Here is a 22,217-nt window from a genome sequence, read left to right on the forward strand (position 1 = left end):
AGAACTGCCCTGCTGAGCCACATCCCCGCCTCCCTCTGACTGAGACCCTCCAATGAGGAGAAACCCATTAAGAGGATGGTGCAGGATGTTGAGGGCAGGAAGAACAAAGGTTTCTGAGCAGAGCCCAAGATGATAAGGCAACATGTTACTCTGCAATGTGCCGAAGGCCTTCTATTTTGAGGAGGTTCTAGATTCTTCATGACGGTATTTTACGTTATTGTTACTATAAGGAACTGCTCGCGGGGAGAAGAGTATTAAGAAGGATATCAGTTCCCTCCCAGAGATATGTCTAGAAGCCATCTAGTGGTTAGGGTCAGGGGCTGGAGGGAGGGCTCTGAACTCTGCCAGGGAGCCCTGGTATTTGGGAGAAGGCTGCCCACCAACTTGTCTGGGCCAGGGACTTGCCCTCCTCACAGCATCAGTCAATATAAATAACAGAAATGTGTGACTGCCATCCTGGGGTCTCTGGAGAGAACCAAGGCAACTGGGCCTCGTGCCTTTAGCACCAGGTCTGTTGGCTGCTGCTGAAAGGAGGCCAACGAAAAATGCAAGATATAATCAGGAAAGAGCTAGACTCTATAAAAAGGTTTTGCGAACCAAATCAAGGGGACTGAACACTCCACAAACTGTACTTCAAACTTTGTGAAAAGTTGTTGAAGGCATGTTCTAGCCGTTGAAATTTCTGCTGATCTGTCCACCCTCTCAGGAAAAAACCCCACCAGACCCACAAATAAAATAAAAGGTTTAAAATACAGATGTCTATAATTAAGCTTTAGAATGACGCCTTCTGCCCGTCCAAGCCTCCCACTCTCCTGTGTGTTTTCACCAAGACGGGCCCCTTGTTCTGCCTGGCCCCATTCGCGTTTCCCTGCGTTGACTTTTCGCACGCAGGCCTCCGAAGTTTCCAAAAGATGTAATCAGGGGTTGGATGTCTTGATCTTATCTCGGGCTGATGCTCTCCAAACTTCAGAGCTACAGGAGCCGCCTCGGGGACCAAAAACAGAGTGCATGGATAGAGTTCGGCGCTCTGAAAGGAGCTACGTGAGAGGGATGGCGACATCTTCCTAGCGGGTCACCAGCATTGAGTAATCTCCCCGACCCCTGGGAGATGGGATCAGCAGGGCACTTTGGGGCAGAGGCGCTGGGGGCGAGAGAGATGCTGACGCCGCGCAGTCCTCTGCTCCGAACGCACTCGGACCGCTACGGCTGGGGGCCGGGGTCTGGGGTCGGGGCCCGGGGCCGCCCCTACGCGGGCTCCGGACCGCCGGCTGGGTGATGCCAGGGGCGGGGCTGGAGCAGCCTTCCCTCCGCCGGACAGCCGCGCACCGCCTTCGGGCGCCTGGGAGAATGGCGAGCAGGCTCCTGGCCGGACTGTCGTCCGATCCCGGGTCCGCAGACCCCCAGGCCCCCGGCCGTGGCCGCGAGCCCCCAGCCGGCTCCGGTGCCGGGACCGCCGCCGCTCGCGCCGCATCCCGCCGCCCATTGGCTGGCGCCCCGCCGACGCCCCGCCCCGCCCCGCCATTGGCCGCGGCCGCCGCGGGCCCCGAGCGCGAGCGGTCGCTGACATCACGCGGCCTGAGGCGGCGGCGGCGGCGCCCCCGGCCCAGCCCGCAGCCCCCCTCGGCAGAGGCGCCGCCGCGGGGCCCCGCGGAGGATGGTGCGCGGCGCGCCGGGGGCTCCCCGCCGCCAGAGCCGCAGCGCCGAGGCGGAGCCGGCCGCGGCGGGCAGCCGACCCCCGCACCGCGCGCGGGGCGAACGGCCGCGGTGAGGCGCGAGGGCGGCGCGGGCGCAGCGCCATGGGGGCCCTGACCAGCCGGCAGCACGCGGGCGTGGAGGAGGTGGACATCCCGTCCAATTCCGTGTACCGCTACCCGCCCAAGTCCGGTGAGGGCCGGCGGGCGCGGGCCGGGCGCGCCCCGGGGCTGGGGGTGGGAGGTCTGCGGGCCGGTGCGGAGGGGCCCTTGGCGAGGTCGCCGCGGTGGCCTGACGGCCCGCCGCCCGAGGACGCGAGCGGCCTGCAGGCCGTGTGCCCGGTGACAGACGCGTGCGGGGGGACTGCGGCTCCCGGGGGGCGGGGTGCGCGCGGCCCCGGCGGGGCCCTTCCTCCGCGCCCGGTGCGCCCTTTCCCCGCGGGAGCTGAGGGCTAGGGGAGGCGGGCCCGGTGTCTGGCAAGGGCGCCTGTGCCGGGGGTCCGGCCGGGGTCCGCGCATCCAGGCCTCTGGAGAGCGAGGCACGGGCGCAGGTTGGAAGTAGGTTTCTCAGGGTGAAGCTTCCAGTGCCTGCTGGAGGACGGAGGCCCAGGATGCGTTTGCTCGGCTGGCGCTTTTCAAGAGGCTGTCACAGAAGCCAAAAGAAGTGCTTAACAGAAATGTTTGAGCATCTGAGTATCAGAGTCAGCCGGGTTGTCCCTTTGCCAGAGTAGCGGCAGACCTGATTTTTGGAATGGGGATAGCTTGGGGACAGGGCACAGGTATTTAAAATGTGTAGGAGTATTACGTTTGTGTTCAGAATCATTAAAAAGGTGAATGTATCCAGCCTCTAGGTTGTGGCATAAGCGTCGGAGGTGGAGGAGGATTTTGACAGCAAAGGATAGAGGATCACAAGTGGATTGAGCACCGGCCAATTCTGAACGGCTGGTGCATGACCTAACTCTATGCTCTTTATTTTTCATTGCTTTTTTCAAGACTTCTCGGGGACCGGTGGCTACCATCTTCTCTTTGGCCTAGGACCTGATGAGGATTTTGGTGATCTTGGAGAGGTGTCTGAATTGGAGCCTTAGAATAAAGACATGCTAATGAGATGAGCTGGTTTCCCAGCAGTGTGTCCAGTCTGTGCCAGGTGGAAGCAGGGACCAGACAATGGACCTGCACCCTGCAGAGTGTCTGCGAGAGCTGTGTTTCTCGAAGCTTTTGTGCCAAAGCATGAATCCTTGCCGAGATGAAGATGATTAAGAGCTGTTTAAAAACAGTCTGAGAGAAAGCTGCGTATCTTTAGCGTTTTAATAAAACTCTAGCTAATTACGGCTATATGAAACCAATGCTAAAAAAAGCATGCACTTTGCTTTTTAATAGACAAAAGTATGCACAGGTATCTGGGGGTGGGTTCCCCCCCCCCCCGAAATCACTTAGCTTTTATCGATCAGAATGTGGAGCATGTTTTGCTGAGCTTGGAGATTTGGGTGGAGTTTGCAGTCTCAGAAGAGGAGTCACCCTCCCTTCACGTGTGGGAATTAGTATAGGTATATCTCTAGAAGGCTGTTCTCAAAAGGATAGTAATACAGGTATGAATCTTGGATGATGATCTTAAAAGGATCAAAAGGCCAAGCTAAAACTTTTCTTAACCAACACACTCAGTGCTGACTGTCCAAAATAATTCTCTCCACTTCATCCTTGTTTTATAAAAGTGTTAACTAGTTGTAAATCATTTCTAATTGGAAGTTATATATGTGAGAAATCTTTACAGCAAAGGGACCACATTATTTATGTTGAAGATAAAACACAAAAAATAAGAATCAGGGGCACCTGGGTGGCTCAGTCGGTTAGGCGTCTGACTTCGGCTCAGGTCATGATGGGGCTCCCTGCTCGACAGGGAGTCTGCTTTCTTCCTCTTTGTAACCCCCCACGTTCTCTCTCTCTCTCAAACAAATAAAATCTTAAAAAAAAAAAATAAGAATCAGAACATTCGGGTCCCAGTCAGCAAACCTTTGTGTACTTGAGAATTTCCCCAAACTTATACATGCTCCAGTCAGGAGGCATCTCCTACCCTTCATCTGATCTTTAAATTGACTTTTTTGTAGGATGATAGTATTGTAGACCTAAAAGGAACCTTTGAGAGAATTTGGCCCAAGATCCCTTCTTCTTGACCGGTAAGAAAATGGAAGTCCAGAGAAACAAATTAGTATAGGCAGGGTCACCCAGTTCGTGCTCTTCTTTCTAAGCCATCAGCCTCTGCCTTTCACAAGGAATTGGACTTGTTGTGATGATTTGCGGAAAGGAGGCTGTTCTGTGTCAGGACTGAGCCAAAACTCAAAGGCCTGTCCTTGTTGAGGAATCAGACTGGGTTGATTTTGAGAAGTCTTCTTATCTTCAGTACTGATAAAACAAGTAGCAGAGTCTGCTTCCTTCAGGTGACCATCTGAGCTGAGACCTCTGGCTCTCTGGAAAGTCTCAGGCTCTGCTGCCTGTGGAATAGTTTCAAAAAGCAGCTCTGTTGGGGCGCCTGGGTGGCCCAGTCGGTGAATCGTCTGCCTTTGGCTCAGGTCATGATCCTAGAGTGCTGGGATTGAGCCCCACATCAGGCTCCCTGCTCAGCGGGGAGTCTGCTTCTCCCTCTGCCCTTCACCCCACTCGTGCTCTCTCTCTCAAATGAATAAATAAAATCTTAAAAAAAAAAAAAAAGCAGCTCTGTCATCCGTCCCTGTCGTGATGCTCCCAGTGACCAGCAGAATTGCTTTCCTTATTTTGTATTTTTAGAGGAACTCCTTAGTTTTATATGCTCATTGAAATGGAAATATTTAGAAATTATTGAGAACAACAGATTTCATGTTGAGACTTAGGTTTCTTTTTTTAGAGATGGATGGAAATAAAATAGCCTAAATTTTTTATGATTATTTATTTTTGGGGGGCGCCTGGGTAGCCCAGTCAGTTAATCATCTGACTCTTGATCTCAGCTCAGGTCTTGATCTCAGGGTCGTGATTTCAAGCCCTGCATTGGACTCCACACTGGGTGTGGAGCCTACTTTAAAAAAATTATTATTTTTTTGAATAAGTAATATAAATTACATGATTCAAAAAAATTTTTTTTAAGATTTTGTTTATTTAGAGAGAGAGCATAAGTGGGGGCAGGGGGGACAGAGGGAGAGGGAGAGAAAGAATCTCCAGCAGACTCTGAGCAGATCCAGAGGCGGGACTCGATCCCACAACCTCGAGATCATGATCTGATCCAAAAACAAGAGTTGGACGCTAAACCAACTGAGCCACCCAGGCCCCCCCATGTTTCAAAGTTTAACAGAACGAAAAGTCATACGGTGAAAATTTTGTTCTCACTGCACTGTTCATCCACCCAGTTTCTCCCCATACTCCTCCCATTCCTGTGTAGCCACTTTTGGTTTCTTTGGAATTCTTCCAGAGTTTCTTGTGCAGATATAAGCATAACATGCTATTATTTAGACTGTTCTGCACCTTTCCCCCCACTTTTTAAGAAAAAGATTTTATATTTTTAAGTAATCTCTATGCCCAGTGTGGGTCTTGAACCCACAACCCTGAGATCAAGAGACACATGCTCTACCGACTGAGCCAGCCAAGCATCCTTTTTTATTTTCACTTTTAGATATATTGGAGATCTTTTTACATTATTTCCATATTAGACAATATCTTTGTTTTTTTTTTAACAGCTGTATAAAACTCCTTTGTATGCTAATGCCCTGTTTTAACACAGTCTTCTATTGATGAACATTTGGGATGTTTTGTGGGTTTGGTTTTTTTTTCCGATTTTTTACTGTTGTAAACAGTGCAGCAACGATTAATGTTATACATATGTTCTTAGATGATATTTAGCTTTGTTAATAAAGACATGATTATTAGTCTTTTAACAAGGCATGGTAGGAGCCCATTTCTTTTTTTTTTTTTTTAAAGATTTTATTTATTTATTCGACAGAGATAGAGACAGCCAGCGAGAGAGGGAACACAAGCAGGGGGAGTGGGAGAGGAAGAAGCAGGCTCATAGCGGAGGAGCCTGATGTGGGGCTCGATCCCACAACGCCGGGATCACGCCCTGAGCTGAAGGCAGACGCTTAACCGCTGTGCCACCCAGGTGCCTCTAAGGAGCCCATTTCTATATAGTATTTCTGCATTAGCATAGAAAGCTATTTATAGCACTGTTCTGCATTTGGTTGTACCTTTGTAATTTTTGAGTTAGAAGCTATGCCTGCATTGAATTCCTTCTCTAAGAGCTTCGCTTCTTTAAAAGCCCATGATCATTTGTTTAGCAAAGGTATGGCTTTGCTGAGGTGGTTGTTTTTATGCATGTGTGCTCCTCTTTTGAAAGGGGTATCCACATTGATAAAAGTCATTAGGCCTGTTTTCTCTATCCCGCAAGAAATGAGCATACTTAATTCATTGTAATTCAACACCTAATGAATCTAGTTTATTTCTACATATTTGAGTAAATTGGAAAACAAGAGTAATTCATTTTTCTCAGGTTATTAAGAGCTAAACCTATCAGAAAAATTCAGAATGGTAGAGTCCTGAGCAGCTAGGATCATTATTCTCCAAATTTTTGTTATACTGGAGTACCTATATGTTTCTCATGTGAGTCTGTCCTATGGCAAGAGCAGTTTTTAAAGCACGAGTAATGTCTTCGTCCATCAAATAATTGTAAAAGTTTCTCTTAGCTTTTAGGAACATTAATATCAGTTTTGAAACCAAGGACTTAGAAATCTGGAACTCACTACAGAATAAAGAATTGTTTGGTTCTGGCACAGTTTGATTGATACCGCAAAATTAAGTAAGTTCCTGAAATTCATAGTAAATACGTTTAATACTGTAAAAAAAAACCTTAATGTTGCTCCATTTAATGCTGAGGTCATCAAGATCAAGAGTTCAAATGCCAGTATTATTATTACTATTTTTTTTTTTGAGAGAGAGAGAGAGAGCACATGCACACGTGTGGAGGGGAGGGGCACGGGGAGAGGGAGAGAGAGAATCTTAAGCAGGATCCACACCCAGTGCAGAGACTGATGTGGCTCCGACTCGTGACCCTGAGGGTCATGACCTGAGCCAAAGGCAGATGCTTAACCAACTGAGCTACCCAGACATCCACTTCTTGAAACCTCTAATATTGTTGCTTTATTTGTACTTCACTTCATTATTAACAGACTGACTTCACTTCTTGATTTTGTCCTCAGACGTAGGGCCTTTGATTTCCTTACATGATGGTGGTTATGTTCTTTTGTTCTTCAGCATCTCTTTTCTCTTTCTGTTTATTACCATCAGTGTACACTATTGAGCACCTGCTATGCACCAGGATATAAATTCTGAGCCTTGTGCTTAATGATTTGAGTCCTGTGGCAGGCAGCGGGATAGCTCTCAAATCAACTTTGTAAGTCAGAATATGGGTCACAGAAGGGAGTATTAGCAGTGCAAGCTATTTGTATTAACCATACAAGCTATTTGGTGGCAGAATCATTTAGGATTCTCCAAGAAACAGAATCAATAGGAGATCTATGCATATTTTTAAAATATATGTATATTCCTTAAAATGAAAAGATTTATTTTAAGGAATTGGCTCCTGTGATTGTGGGGGCTGGCAAGTCTAAAATATTTAGGGCCCGCCAGCAAGCTGGAAACTCAGACAAGACTTGATGTCGTCTTGAATCTGAACTCTGTAGAGCAAGCTGGCAGACTGGAAGCTCAGGCAGGGTTTCTGTATTAGAGTCTTAAGACAGAATTCGTTCTTTTGTGGGGAATCTCGGTTTTTGCTCTTACAGTCTTCAACTGACTTGATGAAGCCCATCTACATCCTCAAGGGTAATCTCTTTTACTTAAAGTCAACTAATTGAGATGTTAATCACGTCCATAAAGTACCCTCGCAGCAACATCTAAATTACTGTTTGGACAAACAGCTGGGCCCCATAGCCCAGCCAAGCTGACACATTTAAATTTGACGATTATAGTGGCTTCCTATTTTAACTAATTATTCTTTTTTTTTTTAAGATTTTATTTATTAGAGAGAGAGAGAGAGCACAAGCACGGGGAGCAGAGGCAGAGGGAGAAGCAGACTCCCCGCCGAGCAGGGAGCCTGATGTGAGGCTCCCAGGACCGGGGATCATGACCCGAGCCAAAGGCAGACGCTTAACCGACTGAACCACCCAGGTGCCCCTTAACTAATTATTCTTGCAAACTAGGTGCTAAGCTCAAGGTTTTAGTTGCTGAAAGAGTGCTTGTGCTATGAAAACATTTTTTAATCTAAAAATTATAGCTATTAAAAATAATTATTTAAAAATTATGCTCTTTCCAGAATTTCAGTGCTTATCATCTAGTATCAGAGGTAGAATGCAGGCATACAGAGGTAAATAAGAACACAGACTGTACCATAACCAAATGGGGTGTGTCCTGAGAGTGCAGGGTTGATTTGATATCTGAATCTATGTTAATATTTTATATATCAGTTTTTCATATCAATCAATGTACATGTATTATTGTAGTAGAATAAAGAATAAAACCCACATAATCATTCCAATAAGCGGAGACAAAACATTTGATAAAACCAACCTTTTCAAGATTAAGAACACTCAGCAAACTAGGAATAGAAGGGAACTTCCTCAGCCTGATAAAAGGCATCTATGAAAAGCCCGTGGCTAATATCATACTTAATGGTGAAATACAGAATGCTTTCCTGCTAAGATCAGGAACAAGGCAAGGATGTCTGCTTTTGCCATTCAGTGTTGATGGGAGATTCTAACTGGTATGGCAAAATAAATAAACACACATTTGCGTGTAAAAAAATATCTTTAAGGTATCCAGATTGCAAAGGAAGAAGTAAAACTGTATTCACAGATGACATGATCCCGTATGTAGAAAATACCAAGGATTCCACAAAAATACTATTACAATTAATAAATGATCTTGCACATCCAAGATCAACATACAAAAATCAATTCTATTTTTACACACAAGCAGTAATCTGAAAATGAAATTAAGAAAGCAGTTCATTCCCAATAGCATCAAAAAGAATAAAATTCTTAGGAATGAATTTAACATAAGAAGTATAAGACTTGGACACTGAAAATTCTAAAATGTTCCTGAGATTGATGCTTTAACTAAAGAAGTTTAAAAAGATCTAAGTAATTAACTATTGCACGTTGGAAAACTCAGTATTGTCAAGATGCCAGTGTTTTCCAAATTGATCTAAAAATTGACTCAAAATCCCAACAGACTTTTTTTTTTAAAGAAATTGACCAGCCGATTCTTAAATTTATGTGCACATGCAAAGGATTTAGAATATCTAGAACAGTTTTGAAAAGGAAGAATACGGGCTTCTGGCTGGCTCAGTTGGTTAAGTGTCTGACTTCAGCTCAGGTCATGATCTTGGGGTCCTGGGAACGAGCCCTGCATCTAGCCCCAGTGGGCTCTGAGTTCAGTGGGGAGTCTGCTTCTCCCTCTCCCTTTGCCCCTTACCCCACTCATGCTCTCTGTCTCTCTCTCAAATAAATAAATAAAATCTTGAAAAAAAAAGTACCAAGATATTTCAACAGGAAAAGAATAGTTTTTCTTTTTGTTTTCCAAAAAATGGTGTTGGGGCATTTGGATAATAATAATAAGCCAAAAAAAAAAAAAAAAGAAGAAGAAGAAGAACTTAAACTCTTTCTTTACGTCACCAAAAATTAACTCAGAATGGATCATAGAATGGAAACACAAGTCACAGAATGGGAGAAAATATTTGCAAATCGTATATATGATAAGGGATTTGTATCAAGAATATACAAAGAATTTGTGCAATTCAATAAGAAAGACAACCCAACTAGAAAAGGAACAATGGCCTTGAATAGACCTTTCTCCATAAAAGGTATACAAATGGACAATAAGCATATGAAAAGATGCGTGCTGTCATTAGCCATTAGGGAAATGCAAATCAAAGCTACAATTAGATACCACTTCACACCCACTAGAATGGCTATAATCAATATAACAACTAATAACAAGTTTAGTAAGGATGTAGAGAAACTGAAACTCTGGTACCCTGCTGGTAGAAATGTAAAATAGTGCCGTCGTTTTGGAAAACTGACAGTTCCTTAAATGACTCAGTAATTCCGCTTCTAGGTATATACACCCCCAAGAAAAATGGGAAAAAATGAATCCACACCAAAATGTGTACATGAATGTTCATAGTAGCATTTTTCGTAATAGCTAAAAGGTGGAAATAACCCATATATCCATCAACTGGCGAATGGAATAGCTGATAAAATGTGATAAGTCCATACAATGGAACATTATTCAGCAATAACAGGGACAAGTATTGGTATTTGCTTCACCATGGATGAACCTTGAAAACAACGTTAAGTGAAAGAAGCCAGATGCAAAATGCTATACATTGTATAATCCTGAATGTTCGTGAGAGACAAATCCGTTGAGACAGAAAGTAGATTAGCAAGTGTCAGTGGCTGGGGGGAGGGGGAAATAAGTGACTGCTAATGGGTTTCTTTTTGGGATAATGAAAATGTCCTAAAATTAGTGCTGAATAGTTGCATAACTCTGTGAATATACTAAAAAACTGCTGGATAGTACACTTTAAATAGGTGAATTGTGTGGTGTGTGAATTATGTATCAATAAAGCTGTTTAAAAAAAACAGACCTAAATGTAAAAATGAAAACTATAAAACCCCTGAAAGAAGATATAGGAGAAAATATTTATTTGATTCAGATTAGACAAAAAGTTCTTTGGTATATCATCAAAAGCACAGTCCAGAAAAGAAAAAACTGATAAATTGGATTTCTTCAAAATTAAGAATGTTTCAGCTTGAAAAGACACTAAGAAGGTGAAAAAACAAGGCACCTTCTGAATGAAAATATTTGCAAAACACATGGAGAAAGGATTTGCATCCAGAGTATACCAAGAACTTTAACAACTCAGTGTTAACAAGACAACCCAATTTAAAAATGGGCAAAAGAGGGGCGCCTGCATGGCTCAGTTGATTAAGCATCAGACTCTTGATCTCAGCTCAGGTCTTGATCTCAGGGTCGTGAATTCAAGCCCCGCGTTGGGCTCTACACTGGGCATGGAGCCTACTTAAAAAAAAAATACATAAAAATGGACAAAAGAGTTGAATAGAGATATCACCAAAGAAGATACAAGAATGGCTAATAAACCCGTGGAGAGATGCTCAACACCGGTAGTTCTTAAGGAAATACAATTAAAACCACAATGAGGTCGTACTTCACAACCAAGAGGATAGATAGCTGCATTAAAAAAGACTGTCAGGTGTTGGTGAAAATGTAGGGAAATTGGAATCCTTGTGCATTGCTGTTGGGAATGTAAAATGGTAACAGCCACTTTGGAAGAGTTTGGGACAGTTAGAAAGTTAAACATAAATTTACCCTCTGATCTAGCAATTCCGCTCCCATGAATCTGTCCATCAGATTTACACACAGACATATACGCATATGTCCATAGCAGCATTGTTCATAATAGCCAAAAAATGGGAAATAATCCAAATGTTCATCAGCTGGTGAATGGATTAATGAAATGAGATATATTCATAAATGAAATGCTCTTCAGCAACTTAAAGGAATGAACTAGCGATACAGCTGCACTACACGGATTAACCTCAAAAACATGGTGTTACATGCAAGAAACCAGATGTAAGACTGTATATCATATGAGTCCATTTCTACGAAATGGCTAGAAAAGGCAAATTTATAGAGACAGAAAACAGCAAAGTTTGCCTAAGGCTGGGGAAGGGCGTGGGAATTAGTTGTAAACAGGCATGAAGGAACATTTTGGGGTAGTGGAAGTGTTTTTAACTGGATCGTGGTGATAGTTACCAAAGTCATTGAATTGTACGATAGATGAATCTTATGCTGTGTATAGTTAAAAGTAACAGTACAGAGGGCTTTATGCCAATTGAATAAAATACGGAGAAGAGCTTAATCAATAAGGGTAAAGTTCTTGGGAGCAATGGCTCCTCTCACCATGTGGAAGGACTCCCAAAGAGTCCAAGGTGGAGAATGGTATTTGTAATGGCCTGGAGGCTGCCGGTGCGCTTTCTAAAAATTTTTCTTTTTAAGTTTTTATTTTAATTTTTAAAGATTATTTATTTATTTATTTATTTTTATGTAATCTCTACACCCAACTCAGGGCTTGAACTCACAACCCCAAGATCAAGAGACACATGCCCTCCAGACTCAGCCAGCCAGGCACCCCTTTTAAGTTTTTATTTTAATTACAGTTAGCACACAGTGTAACATTAGTTTGAGGTGTCCTTTCCAATATTCTTGATGGATTTAGAGAATAACAAATAGTTGGCTGAGGCAGAGAATTCTAGAAGGTAGTGAGAAATAAAATTTGGGAAGTGGGTAGGAGCCAAAAGAGAAGAACCAGATGGTATTCTAAGGAAGATTTATCTGTTAGAGGCATAGGTTTTAGGGAGAAAAAGACTAGAAGCGTAGAGATTTGCTAGGGAACTATAACCTGGTAATCCACTGTCATCGAACTTGGAAAGGGCTGAGGTCTTGACAGGGATGCTTTGCACAAAAGCACACATTCACCGTTTGTGTGGTCTTGATGACTATGACATTTTTTACCCGGGTGACCACAGAAGTAAAGCACTATTGAGAGAAATTGGGACTCTGGGGCAGAAACTGCTCTTAAAGTGAGTCCCAAACGTCAGCCAGGGCTTTCCTGCTCCCCAAGATCTAGGCAAATTAGACAGAAACTCACCCACTCCCCCAAATTATAGAGTACAGACTTCTCATCCTCCTTCCAAGATTTCTGTGGTTCCCAAATGACCAATGGCACAACCATGTTGGCTCCTGAGCTCCAGCTTGTCTCTGCCCCACAGTAAATGTGACTTCAGTCCATTCTTCAGTTTCTCCAAAAAATTCCATTCACATAAAGTATTCAAAGTGTAGATTCTACTAAAGATTTGTGGAGGAGGATGAAGTTGGGGTTTACATTGCAGGAATACAAAGGAGTAGTAAGCATCATCACTCTCAACTCTACTGCAGGGAGAGTTTCACGGACTCTTCAGTTCACCAGCCTGAGCCTTCATCCTAACATGTCTTTCCTCTTACCTCTCCTTTTTTGACTCTCCTCCTTACCCTTTCCTCTGAGAAGAAAAATTACAAAGCAGTTCGAGTTGCAACAAGCAACACATGTACCCGTGCCCTTGGTGTGTTGCTCTCCATTCTAAGTAGCTCATTAAGGTACATTCCAAAAAAGATCACGCCTTTGCTAAGAGGAGTTCTGGTGACAGCTCTTAAGATCAAATGCTCTTTATTCCCCCTCTCCCAGGAAAAAAAAAAAAAGGTTATTCATTGAATTTGAAGCAAAGATGGGATATCTAGATGGAAAGATACGGCAGGTGGTTGAAGATTTGGACTGAAACTCCAAAGAAAAATCAGGGGAAAATGTTCGGGAGTATGGGAACAGAGAAGCCAATGTGTGTTAATTACCCACTGGGCCTAATAACAATCCTTTGAAAGAGGTGTTACTATCCATTTTACAGATAAAGAAACCAAAAAAGTTAAATAACTTGTCCTAGGTCACACAGTGGTAGAAGGCAGCACCGGGATCAAATTCAGCTCTGTCTTAAATCAGAGCCTCTGCTTTGATTCTATGAGGAGGAGAGAGAGGGGGAAAGAATGAAAGAAAAGGAGAGACCTGAGCTCTCGAAGACATATCCATGTTTGTGGGCTGCACGAAAGCATGAAACAAGTGGTAGGTGGGAAGAGACTCAAAAACATGAGGATTTTGGAAGCCAAGGGAAGAGAGCCTCAGAAATGAGCGTGGAAGTCTTCTGAGCATTCTTAAGGTGAGTGAAGCATGAGAATACACTTAGCCTGCTGGGTGTTCCAGGGAAGAATTTCAGTAGAGTGGTGGAAAGCACTGTAAAGGCTTGAGGAGTCATTGGTTGTGGGTGGGAGCAGACAGGAATGACAGATCGGTGGCCAGTGGGCGGATTTTAAGGCATGGCACATGGAACTCTTTTTGTAGACCAGAATATGCTTGCAAGCTCGAGGCAAGTAAAAAGCCAATGGAAAGAGGAATAGAAACATTGAGAAAGAGGGAGGTTGTTGATGAAGTCTCAAGAAGGTAGAGGCAGTTCGGGATGGAACTCAAGTGGAAAAGTTAACTTTGGAATGGGCAGAGAAGGACTACCTTCCTGAGACCGGAAGAAAGTATGGATAGAACTATAGGGAAGTTGTAAGGTGTTGGAACTTGTGTGACGTTGAAGGGTTTTCAGGGAATGTCACAAAGTAGAAGGAAGACAGGTAGAGGGGTCAGGGTCGGGACCTTGAGAACGGGGGGAAGGTTTGGATCTGTTGAAGTGTGCCTTGCTTCAAATACTGTAAAGCTACAGTTGTTATAACTATATGTACTCAAACTTCACTGTGCTCATTCAGAATAGAATAGAGTCCAGAGCTAGGTATATATAGCATGATAAAAATAGATTTTCAATTTAGTGGGGGAAATGGAACATTCAATAAATGGTGTTAGTAAAGTTTCCTATTTGGAAAAAAATGATTAACGCCTTATCCCACACAGTCCATAAGGACAAATTCCAGATGTAAAAACAATCAAATAGTAACAATAATACCACCCAGGAGGGAAAAAAGCAAGCAGGTAATGTAAACTAGAGAGTAGGGAATGTTCATCAGTAGGCAGGCGGTTAATTAAATCTGGGCGCGCAATGGGAATACAGTGTAATGGATTGAGTACACATAGGCATTCTGGAATAAAAATAGATGGATTTGGGACCTGACACTGCCTCTTAGTAGCTGTGTGACCTTGGATAAATTACTTACTTTCTCTGTGTGTTTATCATCAGTTCTGTAAAATAAAAAAAATTGTATCACCCACCTGATAGGGTTGTTGTGAGGAATAACCTATCTCGTACCTGTTAGTACAGTGCTGGTACAGAGTAAGTACTCAGTATGAGGTTATTGTTATGTAGCCATTAGGAATAATGAGATCGAGGGGTACCCGGGTGGCTCAGTCATTAAGCATCTACCTTCGGCTCAGGGCCTGATCCCAGGGAGCTGGGATCGAGCCCCGCATTGGGCTCTCTGTTCTGCTGGGAGCCTACTTCTTCCTCTCCCACTCCCCCTGCTTGTGTTCCCTCTCTCGCTGGCTGTCTCTCTCTCTGTCAAATAAATAAATAAAATCTTAAAAAAAAGAAAAGGAATAATGAGTTCAATCCATAAGTGTGAACATGGAAGGATGCCTATGGTACATCAGGCAAAAAAAAAAAAAAAAAGTAGCGGATCAATATGTGTAGTATCCCAATTAAGTTAAAAAAGAAAACAGAAAACCCGAATGTGTTTATATATGTGTAGGAAAATCTGGAAGGCCACAAACCAGTTAATAGTGGAGTTACTTCTCACAGAGTAGTGTTGGGTTATCACTTTTAAATTACATACTTCTCTTTTTTTTATTTTTTGCAAAATGCATGTTTTATCTGTGTAATTTTTTAAAAGATTTTATTTCTTTATTAGAGCACAAGCAGGGGGGCGGCATAGAGGGAGAGGGAAAAGCAGATTCCCTGCTGAGCAGGGAGCTTGATGCAGGACTCCATCCCAGAAACCTGGAATCATGACCTAAGCTGAAGGCTGACGCTTAACGGACTGAGCCACACAGGTGCCCTAGGTGAAGATTTTTCAAATACATGAAAACCTAATAGGATTCCCATGGCCAATTTTCTCATATTTTAATTTTGTATAAAATTATTTTTAAATACAGTTCCATTTCCTGCAGTAATTGAGTACATAGCTCCATTAGTTCAAAAGCAAATAATTGAAGATCAATATTTATCACTTACAGGCAGGATATTTGTTTGTTTTACTGTGACATCAGTAAAAACACAAAAAGAAGGGAAGATTACTTCCCTATAAAATGCCATCAATATTTTTCACAGAGCTGGACCAAATAATCCTAAAATTTCTATGGAACCAGAAGAAACCCTAAATAACCAAAGGAAAGTTGAAAAAGAAAACCAAAGCCGGTGGCATCACAATTCCAGACATCAAGCTATACTACAAAGCTGTAATCATCAAGAGGGTATGGTACTGATAGAAAAACAGACACATAGATCAGTGGAACAGAATAGAGAACCCAGAAATGGACCCTCAACTCTATAGTCAACTAATCTTCGACAAAGCAGGAAAGAACATCCAATGGAAAACAGTCTCTCCAACAAACGGTGTTGGGGAAATTGGACAGCCACATGCAGAAGAATGAAACTGGACCATTTACTTACACCATACACAAAAACGGACTCAAAATGGATGAAAGACTTAAATGTGAGACAGGAGTCTATCAAAATCCTGGAAGAGAACACAGGCAACAACCTCTATGACCTTGGCCGCAGCAACTTCTGGCTAGACACGTTTCCAAAGGCAAGGGAAACAAAGGCAAAAATGAACTATTGGGACTTCATCAAGATAGAAAGCTTTTGCACAGCAAAGGAAATAGTCAACAAAACCAAAAGACAACTGACAGAACGGGAGAAGGTTTTTGCAAATGTTTTATCTGATAAAGGGTTAGTATCCAAAATCTATAAAGAACTCAACACCCAAAGAACAAATAATCCAGTCAAGAAATGGGGAGAAGACATGAACAGATATTTCTCTGAAGAAGATATACAAATGGCCAACAGACACATAACAAAATGCTTAACATTATTTGGCATCAGGGAAATACAAATCAAAGCTCCAGTGAGATACCACCTCACACCAGTCAGAATGGCTAAAATTAACAAGTCAGGAAACAACAAATGTTGGTGAGGATACAGAGAAAGGGGATCCCTCTTACACTGTTGGTGGGAATGCAAGCTGGTGCAGCCACTCTGGAAAACAGTATGGAGATTCCTCAAAAAGTTAAAAATAGAGCTACCCTACGCCCCAGCAATTGCATTACTAGGTATATACCCCAAAGATACAAATGTAGTGATCTGAAGGGGCACCTGCACCCCAATGTTTATGGCAGCAATGTCCACAATAGCGAAACTATGGAAAGAGCCCAGTTGTCCATCGACATGAATGGATAAAGAAGATGTGGTGTGTGTGTGTGTGTGTGTGTGTGTGTGTGTGTGTGTGTGTGTAATGGAGTATTACTCAGCCATCAAAAAATGAAATCTTGGGGCGCCTGGGTAGCGCAGTCGTTAAAGCGTCTGCCTTCGGCTCAGGGCGTGATCCTGGCGATCCGGGATCGAGTCCCACATCAGGCTCCTCCGCTGGGAGCCTGCTTCTTCCTCTCCCACTCCCCCTGCTGTGTTCCCTCTCTCGCTGGCTGTCTCTCTGTCACATAAATAAATAAAATCTTTAAAAAAAAAAAAATGAAATCTTGCCTTTGCAATGACATAGATGGAACTAGAGGGTATTATGCTAAGCAAAGTAAGTCAGTCAGAAAGACAATTATCATATGATTTCACTCATAGTGGAATTTAAGAAACAAAACAGGAGCATAGAGGAAGGGAGGGAAAAATAAAACAAGATATAATCAGACAGGGAGACAAACCATAAGAGACTCTTAACCATAGGAAAGAAACTGAGGGTTGCTGGAGGGGGTGGGGTGGGGGATGGGTAACTGGGTGATGGGCATTAAGGAGGGCATGTGATGTAATGAGCACTGGGTGTTATATGCAACTGATGAATCACTGAACTCTACCTCTGAAACCAGTAATACACTCCATGTTAATTAATTGAATTTAAAATTTAAAAAAAAGAAGATTGTTTATAGGTCTTGCAATAAAAACTTCTACTTAGCATAAGATAGTGGCTAAAATCCCAAATACATTTTACTTTATCATTTAATCCATGCAAATTATCAAAATTTTTTGCTTGCTCAACATTTTTGTTTTAGTTTTACAAAACATAAAGTTTCCATGACTTAAAAAGTTTAAAATCTTTGATTTGCAATTGTGTCATGACAGTAAATAAACTGCTGTTACTTAGAGGCCTAAACAGTTTTTTTTTTCCCCTAAGCGTGTCTCTATAGGCAGATACACTTCAGTAATTTTACAGATTTAGAAAGAAAAGTTGCTTTTTTAATTAGAATTTTTGTTGACATGTAGGGAACCCATAAATTTTAAGGTGTACAATGTGATGATTTAATATATGTATGTCTTGTAAAAGGCATACAGAGTTGTAGAAGAATGGGAAATGGGTTTAATTGTCCTTTATTGTGTGATGTTATAGTTCGTAGCAGTTTGGTGGCAAATGTCAGATTATGTCATTGGGCCAGATGTAAATTATGGGATCGACTGAGCAATATTTAATTTCACTGTGATGTTAGGAATATGCCCTAAGAGCTTACATTCATTGGGTAAATTATTTAAGACAGTGAAATTTTTTTTTTTTTTTTACGATTTTAAGTCACCTCTACACCCAATGTGAGACTTGAACCCACACCCCGAGATCAAGAGTCGCATGCTCTGCCAACTGAGCCAGCCGGGTGCCCCAAGATGGTGAATCCTAACTGAGATTTTTCTTGTTGTTCACATAATGAGGAACAAATAGTTGTATTTTTCTTTGTGGGCAGTTGAAGTCAATTTATTGATTTGGACTCTTGGTTCAAAAGCTGTCCTTGGTAGGGTAGGATTCCTTCAGTACAAGTTCTCTTGGAGTTGCTCTGACGTTTCTGTAGAGCCAGAAAGTATTGATAGTGACTGAGATTAAATCAGGGGGTGAGTAGTGGCTGGAGCATGCTCTCTACTGTAGCCACCAGCGTCATGTGGCCATAGGACACTTAAAATGTGGCTAGTCCCAATTGAGATGGGTTGTAAACAGCGGAAAATATGCACCAGATTTTGAAGACTCCATGCTTTAAAAAAAAAAAAAAGAATGTAAATAGCTTCTTAATAATTTTTATACTGATTGCATGTTGATAGAATATTTTGGATATTTTGGGATAGTGGGACATCCAATATTGAGGTAAATAAAATATATTAAAATTAATTTTGCTTTTTTAAATGTGGCTATTAGATAATTTAAAATTATGTATGGGGCTTGCATTTTTGGCTCATGTTACGTTTTTATTGGACAGCCCTGATCTGGAGAGGCGGCCCTAGTGGAATTTTCTTCCCTTATAAGTAATTTGACTTTTTGCCTGGATGCCTTTTTTTTCTTTAATACTTTTTTCCCTTTAATACTGACCTTGATTAGTGTTGGACATTGTGGACCAAACCTCGTGTTTCTTTTCTTTCTTTTTATTGTAGTGAAAAATATGTAACATTAAATTTATTACCTTACCATTTTTAAGCATACAGTTCAGGAGTGTTAAGATCTGTAGAACTTTTTCTTCTTGCAAAACGGAAACTCTATACCCATTAAACACTAATTCCCCTTTCGCCCTCCCACTCATATCTTATGTTTTAAATATAACTTTGGAGATCTGTGTATGATGTGTGTTCTTTTTTTCCCCTTCCCTGTGATATGATTGACATATAACATTGTGTAACTTCAAAGTGTACAACGTGATGATATGATATATGTCTGTCTTGTAAAATGATTACCACAAGATGTGTCTTCTTAAATCGCACAAAGAAATTGAATATGAATTTTGGTAAAGAAATTATAGCTAACTTGGGGCACCTGGGTGGCTCAGTCGGTTAAGCATCTGACTCTTGATTTTGGCTCAGGTCATGATTTCAGGGTCATGAGACTGAGCTCTACGTTGGGCTTGGTGCTAGGTGTGGAGCCTGCTTAGGATTCTCTCTCTCCTTCTCCCCCTCCCCCTCCCTCCTCCTCTCAAAAAAGTAAATAAATAAGAAATTATAGCTAACTAATAATGAAAAACTTGCATCTTATCCATTAGTCATATATGTCCCTATTAGCAAGCAGGCAAAGTATTGTAGTATAGCTCTTTTTTCCCCCCACCATTTCTGATTTTAGAGCATGGTTCACGCTAAGAAGTAAAAATGTGCACGAGCTGTCCGAAAGGCACTTTTTTCAGGGACTGTTAGTGTGTTCGGTGTTACTATCTGCTGATATGGTAGCTGTATGTGACTCTGCACTGGGGCAAATAGACAGGAAGCTTTATCCAGGCTGCAGATGGCGGGTTTGTTCTGTCTCGCTAGTCTAAGTAGGGCAAGTTATTAGAGGGCTCCATTTCAAAGAAAGCAGCACGCAAACTTTTGGTTGCCTTAAGCTTATTTTTTCTTTAAACTGATAAGGTATTTGTATTTTAAGTGCACCAAGGGAGATCATCTTTTTAAAGGAATTTTGCACCGACTCCGCTACTGAAATGAAAAATCCTTTTTTCATCTCTCAAATATCGACCCTAATTCTAAATTTTTGTATATTTGTGTTCTTAATTTTTAATGTAAGGCAAAACTACAATTAACTTTACACTACTTTCTTGATAATTTCTTCTCTTTTAATATTATGGCAAAAAAAGAGAGGTACTTCCAATGGAACCCTTTCACCATCTTTAACCCTGTGCCCCCCAAGCCATTAGTGCTCTCCTCTTGCTAGGATCAATCAGTACCACCTGTAAGTTGATTATCTGGATTTCATTGTCCCTTCATCCCTCACCTGACTGTTCACAGGGGCTAGAAACTCCGCATGTCCTATAGTGAGCTGAACCATATAGTTCCAGACACCAAACCTGCTTCTGTCCATTCTTTATTTATGACTTGGGCAAGCCATCCATCAATGTAAAAATCTTTATTTTATTTTATTTTAGTAATTTCTATCCCCAAGGAGGGACTCGAGCTCACGACCTGGAAATCAAGAGTCACACGCTCTACCGAAATTTCAGCTAATGTATAATAAATATATAATCTCTGTTGTATAGAAAATATGTTTTGGTAAGATTCAACAGTAAATGACTTAAATTATTTGAGATGGCTGCTTCTACTTAAGGCAACTGGGCACCTCCCCCCTCTATAAATTATGCACTTGGAAAATAGGGCTTGCAAGTGCTAGACATAAATAATTGATAATTAAGCTTTCCTAAATGCTGGATTTCACTGTTGTATCACCACAGATGGCCGCTGTTTGTATTTTTCAGTTTTGGTGGGTAACTTTCACGAGTTCCTCAGTGATTGATTTTGACTGCTTTTACTCTCAAATGATGTTTTCCTACTTGTTGTTTAATTAAAGAATTGCCTCACTTTGTGGTGAGCGATTTTATCCACATTGCTTTATGTAATAAGTGTTTCTAGACTAAAGCTCCCCATGAAGAAAACCCAGAAATGAATAGTTGGTTCAGTTTTTCTGTTAGAATTTTCTTCTCTCTTCCTTCCTATGGCTTTTTCACAGGCTGAAAGTGCTGAATCTCATTGTTTTTAATTTGTTGTAAACTTTCAACAAAAGTTGAAATTGGTTTAGAAAACGTATCTATACCCTCGCTGTGTGACAGGTGACGATGAAGCCTCTCACTGCTTCCTAAGCTTTTTGTGTTAATCCAGGAGCTGGGGTATGTGAGGAGAGCCTTGAGAAGGCGTGTTGTGGTCTAAGCCCTTCCCTTGCGATGGCTTACCTTCCTGGGAGTATTTAGATTGTAGAAATTTGGGTTAAGAGGCATTCGTTGAATCATCTAGGTTGGAAAATATTCCCAGATGGAATTTGCAGCGTTACCTAAGCCTCCGGTGGTGACTTAGTGCCGTCATATCCTGGCACAGCTCCTCGTCTGTCTGGACGAGGCAGATGGGGATTCTGACCCCTGACTGCTGATCGCCTCTAGGTATTGTGGTGTTAAAAATATCCCTGTCTCCCGGCTAGTCAAGGTGGAGCAAAGAGCTCCTGCCGTGGCTGACATCCCCGAAACACTGGCCATTCGCAGTTAGTGAATTGAGACAGTGTGTGTGTGTGTGTGTGTGTGTGTGTGTGTGTACATGTGTGTGTATCTTTTCATAGCACTGAACTATTGTCTTGTTAAACTCCGTAATCTGTGTGGTAATTGGTAGGTAAAGCCAAGGGCAGCTGTACTATTTACATTTATATTTTCCTGTTAACAGTCATTTTGAAGCGAATATGAGGAAGGAAGAGCCTTCGTTGTAGAGGGTTATAGAGGTATGTACGTAGTGATAGGCAGGTACTGAGACTTCTGTGTATAGGTACGAGCTGGCTTAGGAAACTTTAGGCAAAGAAATGTATGTGTGTATACAGGCTGATACCTGTGGTTAAGATTCCTGAATATACAGAGGATAGAAAGTAGCCACTTCAAGTTTAAGGGAAAAAATTAGGAACAAAATACATGTATGTGTTCATTAATGTGCATTGTGGGGCCTTCTGGTCTTTTGGCTGATGGTATTACAGACAGATCACGATAAGCATTCAATTAATAATGTTAAAAGGAAAATTGATGTATTGATGTTAGGTATCTTGGGTTCTCGCTGCTGATTTTGCTGATTTTGTGCCACTGTCCCAAATTCAGAGACAATTCTCTTGGGGTTAACAGTTGTGCTGATTATTTGTTTGAAGGGTTAACATTTTTTTTGAGTTGGCTTTCCTACTGGTTTAGTTTGACTGGTTTCTGTTTGATGCTTCTGTCTCTCC

At 42.0% G+C, this 22,217-nt stretch overlaps 1 protein-coding gene across 3 annotated transcripts in view; it reads left to right on the forward strand.

Annotated features, from left to right (window-relative positions):
- The first annotated feature begins 1,747 nt into the window (after positions 1–1,747).
- RNF157 (ring finger protein 157) overlaps positions 1,748–22,217 on the forward strand; it is a 72,887-nt gene continuing 52,417 nt past the window's right edge. The window contains exon 1 of one of the 3 annotated variants that reach the window (XM_040640187.1): positions 1,748–1,884. In XM_040640187.1, coding sequence (XP_040496121.1) covers positions 1,797–1,884 — 88 coding nt within the window. In that variant the 5' untranslated portion in view covers positions 1,748–1,796. The remainder of the gene's footprint in view (positions 1,885–22,217) is intronic. The other 2 variants (XM_040640189.1, XM_040640188.1) reach the window with 2 other exon arrangements.

This window comes from Ursus maritimus, unplaced genomic scaffold (assembly GCF_017311325.1).
Source record: "Ursus maritimus isolate PB19 unplaced genomic scaffold, ASM1731132v1 scaffold_24, whole genome shotgun sequence".
NCBI classification, from domain to species: domain Eukaryota; kingdom Metazoa; phylum Chordata; class Mammalia; order Carnivora; family Ursidae; genus Ursus; species Ursus maritimus.